Consider the following 12,735-nt stretch of genomic DNA (forward strand, 5'->3'; position numbering starts at 1 on the left):
ACCCCAGGTCCCACGTGGTCGATCAAGAAGAACTCCACGTCTTCACTCAAGGCCAGTCCCAGAGGCCCGGGGTCTCCAGGAAGCGGGGCTCATGTTCTGTTTATGATAAACTATTTCCTTCCTGTCTCCACAGGGACCAAAAGGAGAAAAAGGGACTCGGGGAGAGAAAGTGAGTGTGGGGGGGTGTGGGAATTGATGGACGGGTTGGCTGGTGCATGGAGGGACCAGGGCTGCTGTCCTCTGCCCCATGCCCACCCATGCGGCCTTGGAGACTTGGGGTGGGGATCCAGGCTCAGAGCCTGCCCTGCCTGGGGTTGGTGGGGGGGCGCTCTCAAGACCACTATGCTCAGCCCCTAGGCACCTCCTCACACCCCGTGGGCACCGGGAGCCCTCCCAAGTGCCAGCCAAGCTGCAGTTCACCCCCCACAGGAAACACAAGTGTGGATCACTGGCTTTCTCTTCCAGGGAGACCCAGGGAAGGATGGAGTGGGGCAGCCAGGACTCCCGGGACCCCCCGGACCCCCAGGGCCTGTTGTCTACGTGTCGGAGCAGGACGTAAGGACTTGCATGGGTGGGCACATGCTCTGCCTGGCCCCCCCAGGGCTGGTTGCGGTCATCAGGGCCGCCGGTCCTCCCCCGAGGGACAACCCCCAGAGACACGGGGCCCCATTCTGCTGGTTCTGCTCCGCCAGGCTTCTCGGGTGGAGGTCGGGCCTTCCAGAGCTGCCCCCGGCTCGTGCTGTTTGTCTGCATGTCACCTGCTCCTGTTGTGACATGTCCCCCCAGGGTGGGGCACTGTCCCCTGATCCCAGGGTCCCGGGCAGCTTCTTTGGTGTGGGAGGCAGGCTCCCAGAGGTGGAAGGGGCATCCCTTCTCATCTCAGGGACCTCGGGAGGATTTCCTTTACGCTGACTCTCTGTGGGTCTCCGTGGCTAACGTCATAATAAACGTGGTACTCTTTTTTCTTTCTCCATGGCTCTGCTGACCCGTGGACAGAGAGTGCTGGCGAGTGTGCCAGGCCCCGAGGTACATGCACCCCGGGATGGGCTGGGTGTGGGCAGCCTCTCCGGGGGGTGGTCCTGACTGTCCTCTCTCCACAGGGCCGCACGGGCTTCGCAGGCTTCCCTGTGAGTATCTTGGGGGTGGGGGTGGGGACGGGGCGTGGGGCCTCCCAACGCTGGGGGTGGGGGGAGTCCATGAGGCCGAGGAACTGGAGCAGGAGCCCCCATCTGGCCAGGGGTCTCAGGCAGGCGTCTGGGGCTGGGCTGTGGGTCACTGGCCCAGAGCAGGGGTGTTCCGGGCAGCCCTCTGTATCTCCCCACAGGGACCAGCCGGGCCAAAGGGGGACCTGGGCGCCAAAGGCCAGCAGGGCATCCCGGGACCCAAGGTGAGGAGCCCCAAGGGGCTGTCCGGGGTCACTGGGTGCCTGCTCGCGGGGAGGTGGCCCGGGGACGGGGGGCTGTGCCTGGTGGATTCCCTCTGGTTGTTTCCCTGGACCAGTGGAGGCCCCGCTCGTGGCTCCCTGTCCTTGGGGGGGTCGAGTTGGTGCCGAGGGGAGTCTCCAGGGGGATGTGAGGCCTATCCTTCCCTGAGCTGGCCTTCTGACCTGCCGCTCCATTCCAGGGTGAGAAGGGAGAGCCGGGTACATTCTTCGGCCCCGATGGCAGAGCACTGACCCCCGCCCAGAAAGGAGCCAAGGTGAGGGGTGTCTGGGTGAGCGCGCGGCTTTGTCCACATTGGGGCAGTGGGCTGGGGCCATGAAAATGGCACAGAGGAGTGTCCTCCTAAGGGGGCAGGTCCTGCCTGTGTGTGGGAGCTTCTCCAGATAAGCTTCCAGAAAGTTCTGCAGCCTGGGTCCCTCGCCCACCCGTTTTCTCCTCTCCCACCAACCTGCTGGGAGGGCCCCCAAAGCCTAAACCTCAGCTCAGCCTTGGTCTGGCTGGCCCTTGGTCTGCCCGTCAGCTGAACCCACCTTGCAGAGGGGCTGGGGGCTCTCGGTGGCCTTGTTTCTTGGCCTCGGCCTCACCCCTGGGAGCTGCACCCCCTGCAGTGCCCAGCTGGCCTTCAGCCTCTGGATGCATCACCACTAGGGCTGGGGTCCAGCCTTCCTTCCTCAGGAGGGAGCCAAGAATGGCTGGGCTCAGGAGTGGGTCCCTTGGGGAGCCTGTGCCCTGGGTCCCCTGCTCCCAGCAGGTGACCCCCAGCCCTGGGGAGAGCAGGACCCAGACCCAGCAGGCTATTGGGGACAGGCCTACAGAGGGGCTGGCAAACCCCAGCCTGGACTGCAGGACCGGCCCCCAAGCTTCAGGACCCCGGGGTGTGCCCCGTGCACCTGCCCAGCCCACAGACCCCTCCCTCCAGTTCTTTCCTGCCCTTCCTGGGCTCCACTGCAGGCATTCAGATGGACACAGGGACCCCTCGGGGCTGCTTGCTGGGGGGTGACCTGAAGCCACTTAACGATGCCTCTGATTTTCTGTTCAGGGTGAGCCAGGCTTCCGAGGACCCCCGGTGAGTAGATCAGGCTTCCCCAAAGTGCACACACCTGCGTTGGGTGTGAAAGGACACGGGAGGCTGCGGAGGGCACTGCTGCCTGCCTGCCTGCTGGGTGGGCGGGGAGCCGAGCTGACATCCAGCTATACCTCTGAATGGGGGGCGGGTGTGAGGAGGGAGACCCCAGATGGGGGTCTGGTTCCTACACACCTAAAACCTGGTCTCCCCCTCCCCGCACAGGGTCCATACGGGCGGCCCGGGCACAAGGGAGAGATCGGATTCCCTGGACGGCCGGTAGGTCCCTGGGTCTGATGCCAGGTGTGGGTGTCAGCCCAGGCCCATGCGGAGAGTGGGCCCAGAGGGGAGCGGACTACAGCCCTATTGCTGCCCTTCCCCTGGAGACCACCCACCCCTCAAGCATGGCTCTCTCCAGCCCTGGTCACAGGCAGCTTGGGCCCCAGAGGGACAGACACCCCGAGGAGGGCCTGGGTGGGGACAGGAGCTGCTGGGCCAGCACCCCAGGGCCCATGGCAGCAGTGCTGGCCAGCGCCCTGCAGCCCCGCACCCACTGTGCTCTGCCGCAGGGGCGTCCCGGGATGAATGGACTGAAAGGGGAAAAGGGGGAGCCAGGGGACGCCAGCGTGGGATTCGGAATGAGGGTGAGTGTCCGACGGCACGTGTGAGGCGGGGCGGGGGCAACCAGGCCACGAGGCCTGGTCTCAGAGCTTGGGTCTCAGAGCTCAACCCTGGGATGCTTCTGAGTGGCCTCGATGTGTGACCATGGACATGCAGAGCCTCGTGCACACAGTCGCGTGTGCATGTTGAGCACACACATACATGCATACACATACATGAGCCAAGGCCACGGAACAACATGGTTTTCTTGGAAGGGCCTGCAGGCTGCGTGGGCTCTGGGGTGGGCACCTCCTGCCTATGGGGCTACAGTTTCTGCCACCTTTTGAGCCCAGGGTCACAGATCAGTAAGGTGGCCAGTTAGGCCCTGTGTCATCTCCATCTGAGATGCACCATCGAGATGCAAGACTCCTTTCGGGTCCATCTGGGCTCCTAGTGAACCCGTGGCCACTCAGTGCCTTTTTCCCTGGATCCCCTCCCCTGCATCCCGCTCACAGCCTGACCGAGCAGCATGGGGTCCTGGGGGCGGTGGTTGAGGCCTCTGCTCTTCTGGTGTCTCTGTCCCCACCATGTCTTCATCCCGCCACTGCCTCCTCGCGGACCAAACCTTGGTGGACAGTTCATGAAGACTCAGAAAGCAGGGCAGCGACCTGCGGAGCTCCGTGATGGAGGGGGACGGTCACTTCTGTCCAGGAGGAGGTCAGGGGCTGTCCAATCCTTCCTGCGGTTCTGAGTCCCCAAGGCAGAGCTCCAGCCACTGTGCGCTTGCCCTGGTCAGCGAGTCCAGTGGGACTGGCCGCTTCATGGACCTGAGCTCACGCCTCTGTTCTGCTTCAGCCCTCCCTCCTCAGCCACAGGGCAGGGGCAAAGGTGCCCAGGGGCTGAGAGAAGGTGCACATGAGGTCCCAGGATCGTGTGCCCCGGTACCTTCATCACTCAGGCTGGTCTTTTGTCAAATGAGCCCTTTCGGAACAGGCGCTTCTGATGCTACACGAATGGACTGTCTTTCCTCTTTCCATGAGTGGGTGAATGAACGGAGAGTCACGTTCATGCAACACGAGTGAAACCCACGGGCGCTGGCCTCATGGGCTCCCTGTGACCTTGGAGACACACAGCTGACCTTCAAGCTGGCAGTAACCACGCGAGCTATGTCTGAGGTCGTGCCCAGCCCCTATGGCCGCCTGTATGCCTCCCGCGGGACGGTTTGAGGAGGACTGTCATCTGGGGATGGGAAGGGGACAGCCATGACCACAGAATACACTGGGTGCACTCCTGATTAGATGTTTTCTGACTTTACTATGATTTTCAGGAACACTCCCGCCCGTGTCTGGCATCCTGTCCAGCATCGGTGGCCTGGCTGGGAGCGTGACTGACCAGATCTTTCTCTTTCCCCCCCACGCAGGGTCCACCTGGCCCACCTGGGCCTCCGGGGCCCCCAGGCCCTCCTGGGACTCCTGTCTATGACAGCAACGTGAGTCACCGAGACCCACTCTTCTCTACACACTCCTCTCCACACTCTTCTCTACACTGACCTCCCTACCCCTCCCTGACCCCAGGGAGGTTGACTCCCAGGGAGGGTCTGAGCCATAGAGAGGGTCTGAGCCCCAGGCAGGGGCAGGCCAAGCCATGACCTCTGCGTCCGTGGTGGGGGTCCTTCTGGGAGGGGCCAGGGCAGTGGGACCCAGGTCCACCCGCCTTGTAGGCTGTACCTGATGGGCAGTCAGAAGACAAGCCCCCTGCCCCTGGGGGGAGGTTAAAGTGGGGGAAGGGAGTCCTCCCGGATCTGGGCTCCTGAGCATGAGCCCTGTGGTCCTGGAGGGTGGACACCCCCATTTCACAAGGCTCAGTGATGTGGGGCAGTCATGTCACGACCAGGGCTCTAACCCCAAGTCCTGTACCCTCTCCCCACCTCCCTGCTTCTCTATCCTGGGGAGAGGGGTGTGGGGGATGGGGCCTGTGTGACCTCGGAGGGGCTTCCAGGAATCTGGGCAGAGCCCTCGGGTGGGCGGTGCCCTCAATTTCCAGGGCACCTTCCTCGATGGCCAGCTTCGGCCCGTTCTTCACAGGCATTTGTGGACTCTGGCCGCCCTGGACCCCCGGGATTGCCAGGTGAGGGGTCCTGGGGCCTCAGGGAGGGCAGGTCGGCCCCTCCGGCCACAACTCAGAGCAGCTCTCGTGGGGCGGCCGTCAGAGGGGAGCTGGATGATCTGGGGCCGCCAGCCCTAGATGACCATGGCCCGTTTATTGGGTTTATTGGGCTCCAGGGTCCACCCTGCACAGCCTTCCAGGAGGTCCAGCTGTGGGCAGGAGTGGACAGCGAGCAGAAACTGAGTGGCCACCCGCTGGCTGTCCACAGTCCAGCTCCAGCTCCTCACCCCAGTCCCTCCCGGCAAGGGCGATGTGGCCTCTGGGAGCAGAGGCTGCGGCCCCTGGGCCGTGACCACCAGGCACTGGCTGCTCACGAGCTCTCGTTCCGAGGGTCCCCGGGTTGACGCGCTGCCCTCCCCACCGGCCCGGGCCTACAGTGCCCATGGCGCCCCCCAGGGTCAGGCCGCATGTGGGCAGGGGGTGTCCTTGCGGCCTCTGTACACGTTCGGTAACAGGCACTGGGGGCGCTGTCTCTCCAGGGCATCAGGGGCCTTCTGGACCCAAGGGTGACAAAGGAGACGTGGGCCCGCCTGGACCACCAGGTGAGAGTGCTCTGAGCTGGGGTGCTGCGTGTGTGGGCGCCCGCCTGCCTCCTGGAGGAGGGGGGGTCTCTCCCAGGCTCAGGGGCCCTGATGGGATGCCTGGTTTCCTGCACAGCTTTGGGGCAGGGCTGGGGGAAAGGATCTCAGGGCTGAGGTGATGGCCAGGCAGGGTGTCCCCGCACCCACTCTATGAGGAGCGGGGCTGGGCCCCCATGTGAGCCTCCCGGGGAGACCCAGCATCCCTAGGGCACTGCAGGAGCCTTGTCGGCTCGGGTCCTCCAAGGGGGTGAAGCCCCAGCATCTCAACGTCCCCTGAGAGGGCAGGAATCCCCAGCTGAGTCCTGCTTCTTCAGGTGGGTGAAATCAGATCAAGTAGGCGCTGGGAGCAGGGTGGTCAAAAGCTGAGACAGCTGGACCCCTGGGCACTGCCAGCCAGAGGGTGACCGAGGGCAGGGCTCTGGGGGAGGGGCAAGCTCAAGTTTGACCTTCAAGCTGTCCGAACCAGCAGCTAACCTTACTCTTGAGGAAGGTGAGCTCATCGAGGGCCTGGGTTTCTTGAGGAAGAAGTGGGCAACGTGGACAGGAGTTTCCAAGCTTGGACTTAACGGTAATGATGATGCCTGGACGTGGAGGGGAGGCGATGCCAGCACAGAGTGGAGCCGTGGACGAGAGTAGGCTTTAATTGTCTGGCTGAAAACCACAGCCTCTGGATGTGAAGATTCTGTGTGACTTCAGCAGCTGGGACACAGATTATGAGGGGAGGGGTCAGCACGGAGCCCGGCTGACGTGCTGGGAAGTTGGACAAGCCGAGGGAGGTCAGACGTGTGGGTGAGGACATGCGGGTCAGGCAAGGGGCAGGCGGGGTGCAGAAGAGCATTTGAAGGTGTCATGGCTGAGCTTCCAAACCAGGGAAGGGTTCAAGGTCATGTTCACGGAGAGAGCCCACAGGACCCACAGCTGATCCCTCACGAGGACAGGAGGAGCCAGAGGGTGCAAAGGTTTCAAGATTGGAAGAAATTAGCGGCTCACCTAGAATTCAAAGATCTGGGTTCAATCCCTGGGTCGGGAAGATCCCCTGGAGAAGGGAATGGCTACCCACTCCAGTATTCTCGCCTGGAGAATTACACAGACAGAAGAGTGTGGTGGGCTGCAGTCCATGGGGTTGCAAAGAGTTGGACACGACTGAGGGACTAACACGCTCACTAGAATTCTGCATCCGGTGAAGACATCCTTCTATAGGAAGAGGAAGTGGGCAGCGAGGCCAGCTCAGGACACGAGCCCCCCGGTGGGCACACCTCAGGACCAACCAAGAACAGAAGGAACATGCCCCTGATGATGGAGCAGGAAGGTAGAGAAGCATAGGAAACACTCAACCCAGAGTCAGTCGGAGAGGAGAGGTGCCTTGAACAGTGGAGGCACAGAAAACAGGGAAGATGGAGTCAACCCAGATCCATCGGCGCGTACATTCAGAGAGTGGGTCCTCTCCTGTTTAAGGACAAACGTCGTCAACAGGACAAAAACAAAACTATGCTGCTTACAAGAGACACCCCCAAATGCAAGGACATGAGAGCTGAGGGGAAAGTGGGTCGTGGTCTGGTGAGAAGGGAGCCATGGGTGTGTGCGCACGCCTGTGTGTGCTTGCGAGAAGTCAGACAAGTTATCTTAGGGCAGGAAACACTCCCGAAATTTTTTTTTTTAAGTTTATAATAATCAAGGGGTAAATCTACCAGGAAAGCACAGCAATTCTAAATTTCTGTGCCCCTAACAACATAACTTCAAGATACAGAAAGCAAAAAGCAACAGATCTGAAAGGAAAAACACAATCACTCATCAGAGATGGGGACGTATAAGTGCGGGAGGCGGCAGACGAGAGGCCAGGTCAGTCCGCAGGTGGAGAAGCCGCACAGCCGTGACAGCAGCCCCCCCACCGGCACTGGGGCCCCCAGGCCCCTGCCCAATGCACGGGCCAGTCCCTGTGGCGTGTCTGCCCTCAAGGGAGTGACCAGGAGTCGGCGTGGAAGATACCATACCATGCACAACCACAGCATGGATGACCACACTTTTGCCTGTGTGTGTGTGTGAGAGAGAGAGAGGGTGGTTGTTAACTGAACATCCCGTGGTGGTCATTTCACAGTAAACATCAGTCCGTTGCATCCACAGTGCTGTGTGTCAGCAATAAAACTGAACAAAAACACCAAAAAGTATCGAGTAATTGGGAATAAATGTAACAAAACATGCAGGAGATCTCTGCACAGAAATACAGAAGTTCTAGAAAGAGAAGATGTAGGTACATTTGGGGGCCGGGGGATAAGGGAGGAAGCCCATCTCTCACCAAGCACCCCCCCAAACCCCTCTGTAGGGCAGTTCCCGTTCGACCTCCTCCAGCTGGGTGCTGAGATGAAGGTGGGTAACACCCCTCACCCTCACACTGCCCCCTGCCACGGGGCCCCAGAGGGCACGCAGGATGTGCCACCCCTGGCTCCATTCTTCGGGAACTTGGTGGGCGCAGTGGGAGGTGGGAGACTGAGCCCCGTCCTGCGGGCTGGCCAGGTCTGGGCTGCAAAGCCTCTGGCTGCCTCACCTGGGCCTGGGGTCTCTGCGCCCACCCCTCCCCACGCCAGTGGCCACCAAGAGCTGGACTGTCGCCCACAAGCATTTCCATCCACAGGGGGAGAAGGGGGACCGAGGGGCCGCTGGGCAGAAAGGAGAAAGGGGTGACCCCGGGGGCGGAGGATTCTTCGGTTCCAGTGTGCCTGGCCCCCCCGGCCCGCCCGGCTACCCGGGGATTCCGGTGAGTGGGGCCCCAGGTCGCCCACAGGTGCCTACACACAGGAGGCTGGAGCTGAGGGAGGTCCCCCTTGCGGGCTGGGCCCTAAGCACCCACCTTGGTCCTTTGCCCCAGTGGGGGTAACCACGCGGGGGGCACCCACGAGTCAGGCCTGGCGGGCGCACAGTGGCCACCCTCCCAATCAGGCCCTGACCTGGGGGCACCTCCTCTCCTGCTGGTGCTGTCCTCTGCCGAATCCCCTCAGGGAGACCCTCTGTCCTGAAAGCATCCGGGGGCCCTGGGGCTGTGCCTCTCTGTGGGGCTGCCCTCGCCTGCATCCCGGTCCCAGCAGAGGGCGCACAGGATGGGAACGGAGTGGACAGCCGTTCGGGGACCATGGGCCCGTGGCAGATGCAACCCAGTCCCTCAGGCTTGCATGTCCCCAGCCTGGGGACACAGGTGACAAGGCCCCGTGTTCTGTCTTCCCCCAGGGCCCCAAGGGAGAGAGCATCCGTGGCCAGCCCGGCCCTCCGGGACCTCAGGGACCCCCTGGCATTGGCTACGAGGGACGCCAGGGGCCTCCTGGGCCCCCTGGGCCCCCAGGGCCCCCAGGGCCCCCTTCCTTTCCTGGCCCCTACAGGCAGAGTAAGTAGGATGGGGAGTGGTCCTGGGCTCCAGCCCCCTCCAGGCAGGGCCAGTGTTCCTACCTCTGGCTTCTCTCTTGTAGCCATCAGTGTTCCTGGCCCACCAGGCCCACCTGGGCCCCCAGGGCCCCCTGGATCCATGGGCACTTCTTCAGGGGTAAGCACCACCCTGCTCCTGACCTATGGGACCCTCACTGCCTGGCTGCCCTTCCCTTTAGAGGTTGTCAGGGGACCCCAGCACCGAGGGCCCCGAGACATGGTTTCCGAAGCAGAAGTGGGGTCCCAGGTGCGGCTGGGGTCAGAGATGGGCAGGGGCGGATGGGAGCCACTGAGAAGGTCTCTCTGCCGTGCAGAGGCCGTGGGGCCCAGGGCCTTGGGGGCTGCCCTCTCCCTACAGCGCTCCTGGGGCCAGCCTGGGGAGGAGGGGCGACCTAGGTCTTCAGACGTCCCAGCCCCCCCCCCCCCCCCCCCCCCCCCCCCCCCGTGAGCCCTGAGGCCCCTCCGCAGGGATCCACTGGGCTGGGCTTCCAGCAGGTGAGGGTCTGGGCCACGTACCAGATGCTGGTGGAGCAGGTGCTGCAAGTGCCGGAGGGCTGGCTCATCTACGTGGCCGACAGGGAGGAGCTGTACGTCCGGGTCCGGAATGGCTTCCGGAAGGTTCTGGTGAGTCCTGGACGCGCTCTCCTTGCACATGGCGTGTTGGGGAGGGGGCTTACTGCCTCGCTCTGGGGTGATGGGAGGTGGAGGCTCGGTGTTGAGGCCTGGTGAGGCCTGGGTGAGGGTGCCAGACCAGCCAGGTGGGGTCCCCTTGGGTCTGGGCATGACGGCCAGTGATCCCCCATCCTTGCTCGCCTCTCTCCACCTTTTATTAGAAGCTGTTTTGTAGCAGTTTTAGGTTCATAGACAAGTTGCTGTTCCTTTTTAAACTGACAGATGTCCTTACCTGTGTGCCGGGCATGGGGCAGGGGAGGGGGGCGGGGTGGGGGGGCACTAGTACGCAGCCATGCCGGCTTCCACTCAGGGGTGGGGTGGCCTGGGTGAGTGGTGCTGGCTGGGTCAGAGGTCCTGAGGTGACCCCCTGTTTTCTTCCAGCTGGAGGCCCATGTGCCCCTCCCCCATGGGACGGTAAGGAGCACCCCTTCTTCCCACAATCAGCTCAGGGCTGGAGGGCTGGAGCTGGGTGCTCAGACCACACTCATTGCCCTCTCAGGAGAGAGGCTCCTTTGAGTTCTGGTCTGTCTGCCCTCGTCCACAGGGGCCAGCACAGGGACAGACCCTTCAGGGGTGCAAGTTGGGGGAGGTGGAGAGGCGGGGGGGTGTGGATAGTCCAGTTTCCCTGGGTAGGGGCTGTGTCACCCGACGGCAACTCCTCTGAGTAGAAGTCATGGTTTCTCAAACGGTTCAGGAGTGGGCTCCATCCTAGGTTGCGGGCGTGGGGTTCTGTGTGGGGTTGTCTGCCCCGCCAGGGGCTTGGGAGTCCCTTCTCCCACTCAGCTCCTAGCTGCGCCCCTCCCTCCCAGTTGCTGGGCGCTGTTCCAGGGGACAGCTGAGCCTAAGCGGGCACAGCCCCTGGCTGCAGGTGACACTGTTCAGGGAGACGGGCACTAAAGTAGTCGGCGATGGGCAAGACCATGGTAACATAGATAGGCACATCTCATGTGGACACATGAGGTGCTTAGACCAGTACAACTGCATTAGAGATTACCACCAGGTACCCGTGGACAGGTGTCAGAGGCTTGGGTGCTGTGGGGAAGGGCAGAGTCGGGAAGAGGGGGGCACACTAGGATTTGGGCGTCCAGGTCCCACTCTGAGAGGCTGTTTATGCCTCCCCTGCTGTGGTGGGAGGGCAGGGAGGCTGTGGGGTCAGGGTGGTCCCTCCCTGGGCCAGGGGAGAAGCTGGCTTCTGAGGGTGAGGGCTGGGGGCTTGGGCAGAGGGCCACCTGACTGACTATCAGCAGGCTGGCTCCCTCCAGACCAGCTAGGCGCCCCCAGGTCTGGGCTGCAGCCCCCAGCTCACCACCTCCAGTCCAGCCCCGGGCCGCCCAAGAACACAGCCGGGTGCAGATGAAGGGCGCGCAGGGCTAGGCAGCAGGACCACCCTGGCAGGCAGCAGACCAGACCCACACCAGCTCCCTCATGCCCCGCCTACCCCGCCCCGCAGACCTCATCACGGGGCCCACGTGGGCGCAGCAGGCCCAGCCCCACGCGCTGTCCGCCTCTCCCCCTGCAGGACAACGAGGTGGCCGTCTTGCAGCCCCCCCTGGTGCAGCTGCATGAGGGTAATCCCTACCCCCGCCGGGAGGCCCCCCACCCGACAGCGCGGTCCTGGCGGGCGGACGACATCCTGGCCAACCCCCCGCGCCTGCCGCACCCCCAGCCCTACCCCGGCGCCCCTCACCATGGCGCCTACGCACACCTCCGGCCGGTGCCCCCCACGGCCTCGCCCTCCCACACCCACCACGACTTCCAGCCGGTGGTGAGTGACACCCCACCCGTTGGAGATTCCGAGCCTAGGGCAGCGGGGCAGGGCGGGTAGGGTGCTGGGGGGAGGCCGGGGCGGGGGTGGGGAGGATGCGGAGGCAGGGAGGGGACCCGCCCGGAGACCCACCGCCGACCCTGGCCGGCCGCGCTGACCCGAGGCTCCCCCGCAGCTGCACCTGGTGGCGCTCAACAGCCCGCAGTCGGGCGGCCTGCGAGGCATCCGCGGCGCCGACTTCCAGTGCTTCCAGCAGGCACGCGCTGCGGGGCTGGCCGGCACCTTCCGCGCGTTCCTGTCCTCGCGGCTGCAGGACCTGTATAGCATCGTGCGCCGCGCAGACCGCGCCACTCTGCCAGTCGTCAACCTCAGGGTGTGTGCGCGGCCCTGCTTGGGGCTCACCTCTGGGGACTCCTGCCCGCGTCTGCCAGGGGTGCTGGTGCCTCGCCAGCTGGGGGAGGTGGCCGGGCCCCCCCAGGCCGTTATGCTCTGCTGTGGGTCCAACCCCCGCACCAGTGCCCTTCACCGGGCTGTGTTCTGTGGCGGCTCCTCCGAACGGAACAATGTGCTTTGTAGATACTCCGAGTTTTATCCTCTGAGCGCCCACATCCCTCAGGACCAAAGCTGGTGGACTTGGTCCAGCTTGGGGGTCCAGGGCCGGGGGTGGGTGCCTGCCTTCCTGGTGGGGGGGGCGTGGGGGGCAGGAGGCCTGCGGCCAACCTACCCTTGGATGGGTGAGAGTGTTTCTGAGACCACCCAGCCGCCCTTGCCCCTGGCGGATGGTGACCAGACATGGGCTGACCCCCTCTCCTCCGCAGGACGAGGTGCTGTTTCCTAGCTGGGAGGCCTTGTTCTCAGGCTCCGAGGGCCAGCTGAAGCCCGGCGCCCGCATCTTCTCCTTTGACGGCAGAGATGTCCTCCAGCATCCCGCCTGGTAGGTCTCCATGTGGGCCAGCGGCTCAGGTCCTCTGGATCCGAGAGTCCTGAGCAAAGGGGGACGCTCTGGCTCCGAGCCTGCAGGCTGACTCAGTCCTG

General features: G+C 63.7%; 1 protein-coding gene across 7 annotated transcripts in view; it reads left to right on the forward strand.

Annotated features, from left to right (window-relative positions):
- COL18A1 (collagen type XVIII alpha 1 chain) overlaps positions 1-12,735 on the forward strand; it is a 96,367-nt gene that overhangs the window by 82,417 nt on the left and 1,215 nt on the right. For 3 of the 7 annotated variants that reach the window (XM_043474599.1, XM_043474593.1, XM_043474597.1), the window contains 21 exons: positions 134-169; positions 466-555; positions 997-1,026; positions 1,101-1,127; positions 1,325-1,387; positions 1,624-1,698; positions 2,482-2,508; positions 2,731-2,784; positions 3,075-3,149; positions 4,526-4,594; positions 5,190-5,232; positions 5,751-5,813; positions 8,173-8,216; positions 8,482-8,604; positions 9,072-9,225; positions 9,308-9,381; positions 9,732-9,887; positions 10,317-10,349; positions 11,455-11,700; positions 11,876-12,073; positions 12,519-12,634. In XM_043474599.1, coding sequence (XP_043330534.1) covers positions 134-169; positions 466-555; positions 997-1,026; positions 1,101-1,127; positions 1,325-1,387; positions 1,624-1,698; positions 2,482-2,508; positions 2,731-2,784; positions 3,075-3,149; positions 4,526-4,594; positions 5,190-5,232; positions 5,751-5,813; positions 8,173-8,216; positions 8,482-8,604; positions 9,072-9,225; positions 9,308-9,381; positions 9,732-9,887; positions 10,317-10,349; positions 11,455-11,700; positions 11,876-12,073; positions 12,519-12,634 — 1,796 coding nt within the window. The remainder of the gene's footprint in view (positions 1-133; positions 170-465; positions 556-996; positions 1,027-1,100; positions 1,128-1,324; positions 1,388-1,623; positions 1,699-2,481; positions 2,509-2,730; positions 2,785-3,074; positions 3,150-4,525; positions 4,595-5,189; positions 5,233-5,750; positions 5,814-8,172; positions 8,217-8,481; positions 8,605-9,071; positions 9,226-9,307; positions 9,382-9,731; positions 9,888-10,316; positions 10,350-11,454; positions 11,701-11,875; positions 12,074-12,518; positions 12,635-12,735) is intronic. The other 4 variants (XM_043474600.1, XM_043474595.1, XM_043474598.1 and 1 more) reach the window with 2 other exon arrangements.

The sequence above is a fragment of the Cervus canadensis genome, chromosome 7 (genome assembly GCF_019320065.1).
Source record: "Cervus canadensis isolate Bull #8, Minnesota chromosome 7, ASM1932006v1, whole genome shotgun sequence".
Lineage (NCBI taxonomy): Eukaryota > Metazoa > Chordata > Mammalia > Artiodactyla > Cervidae > Cervus > Cervus canadensis.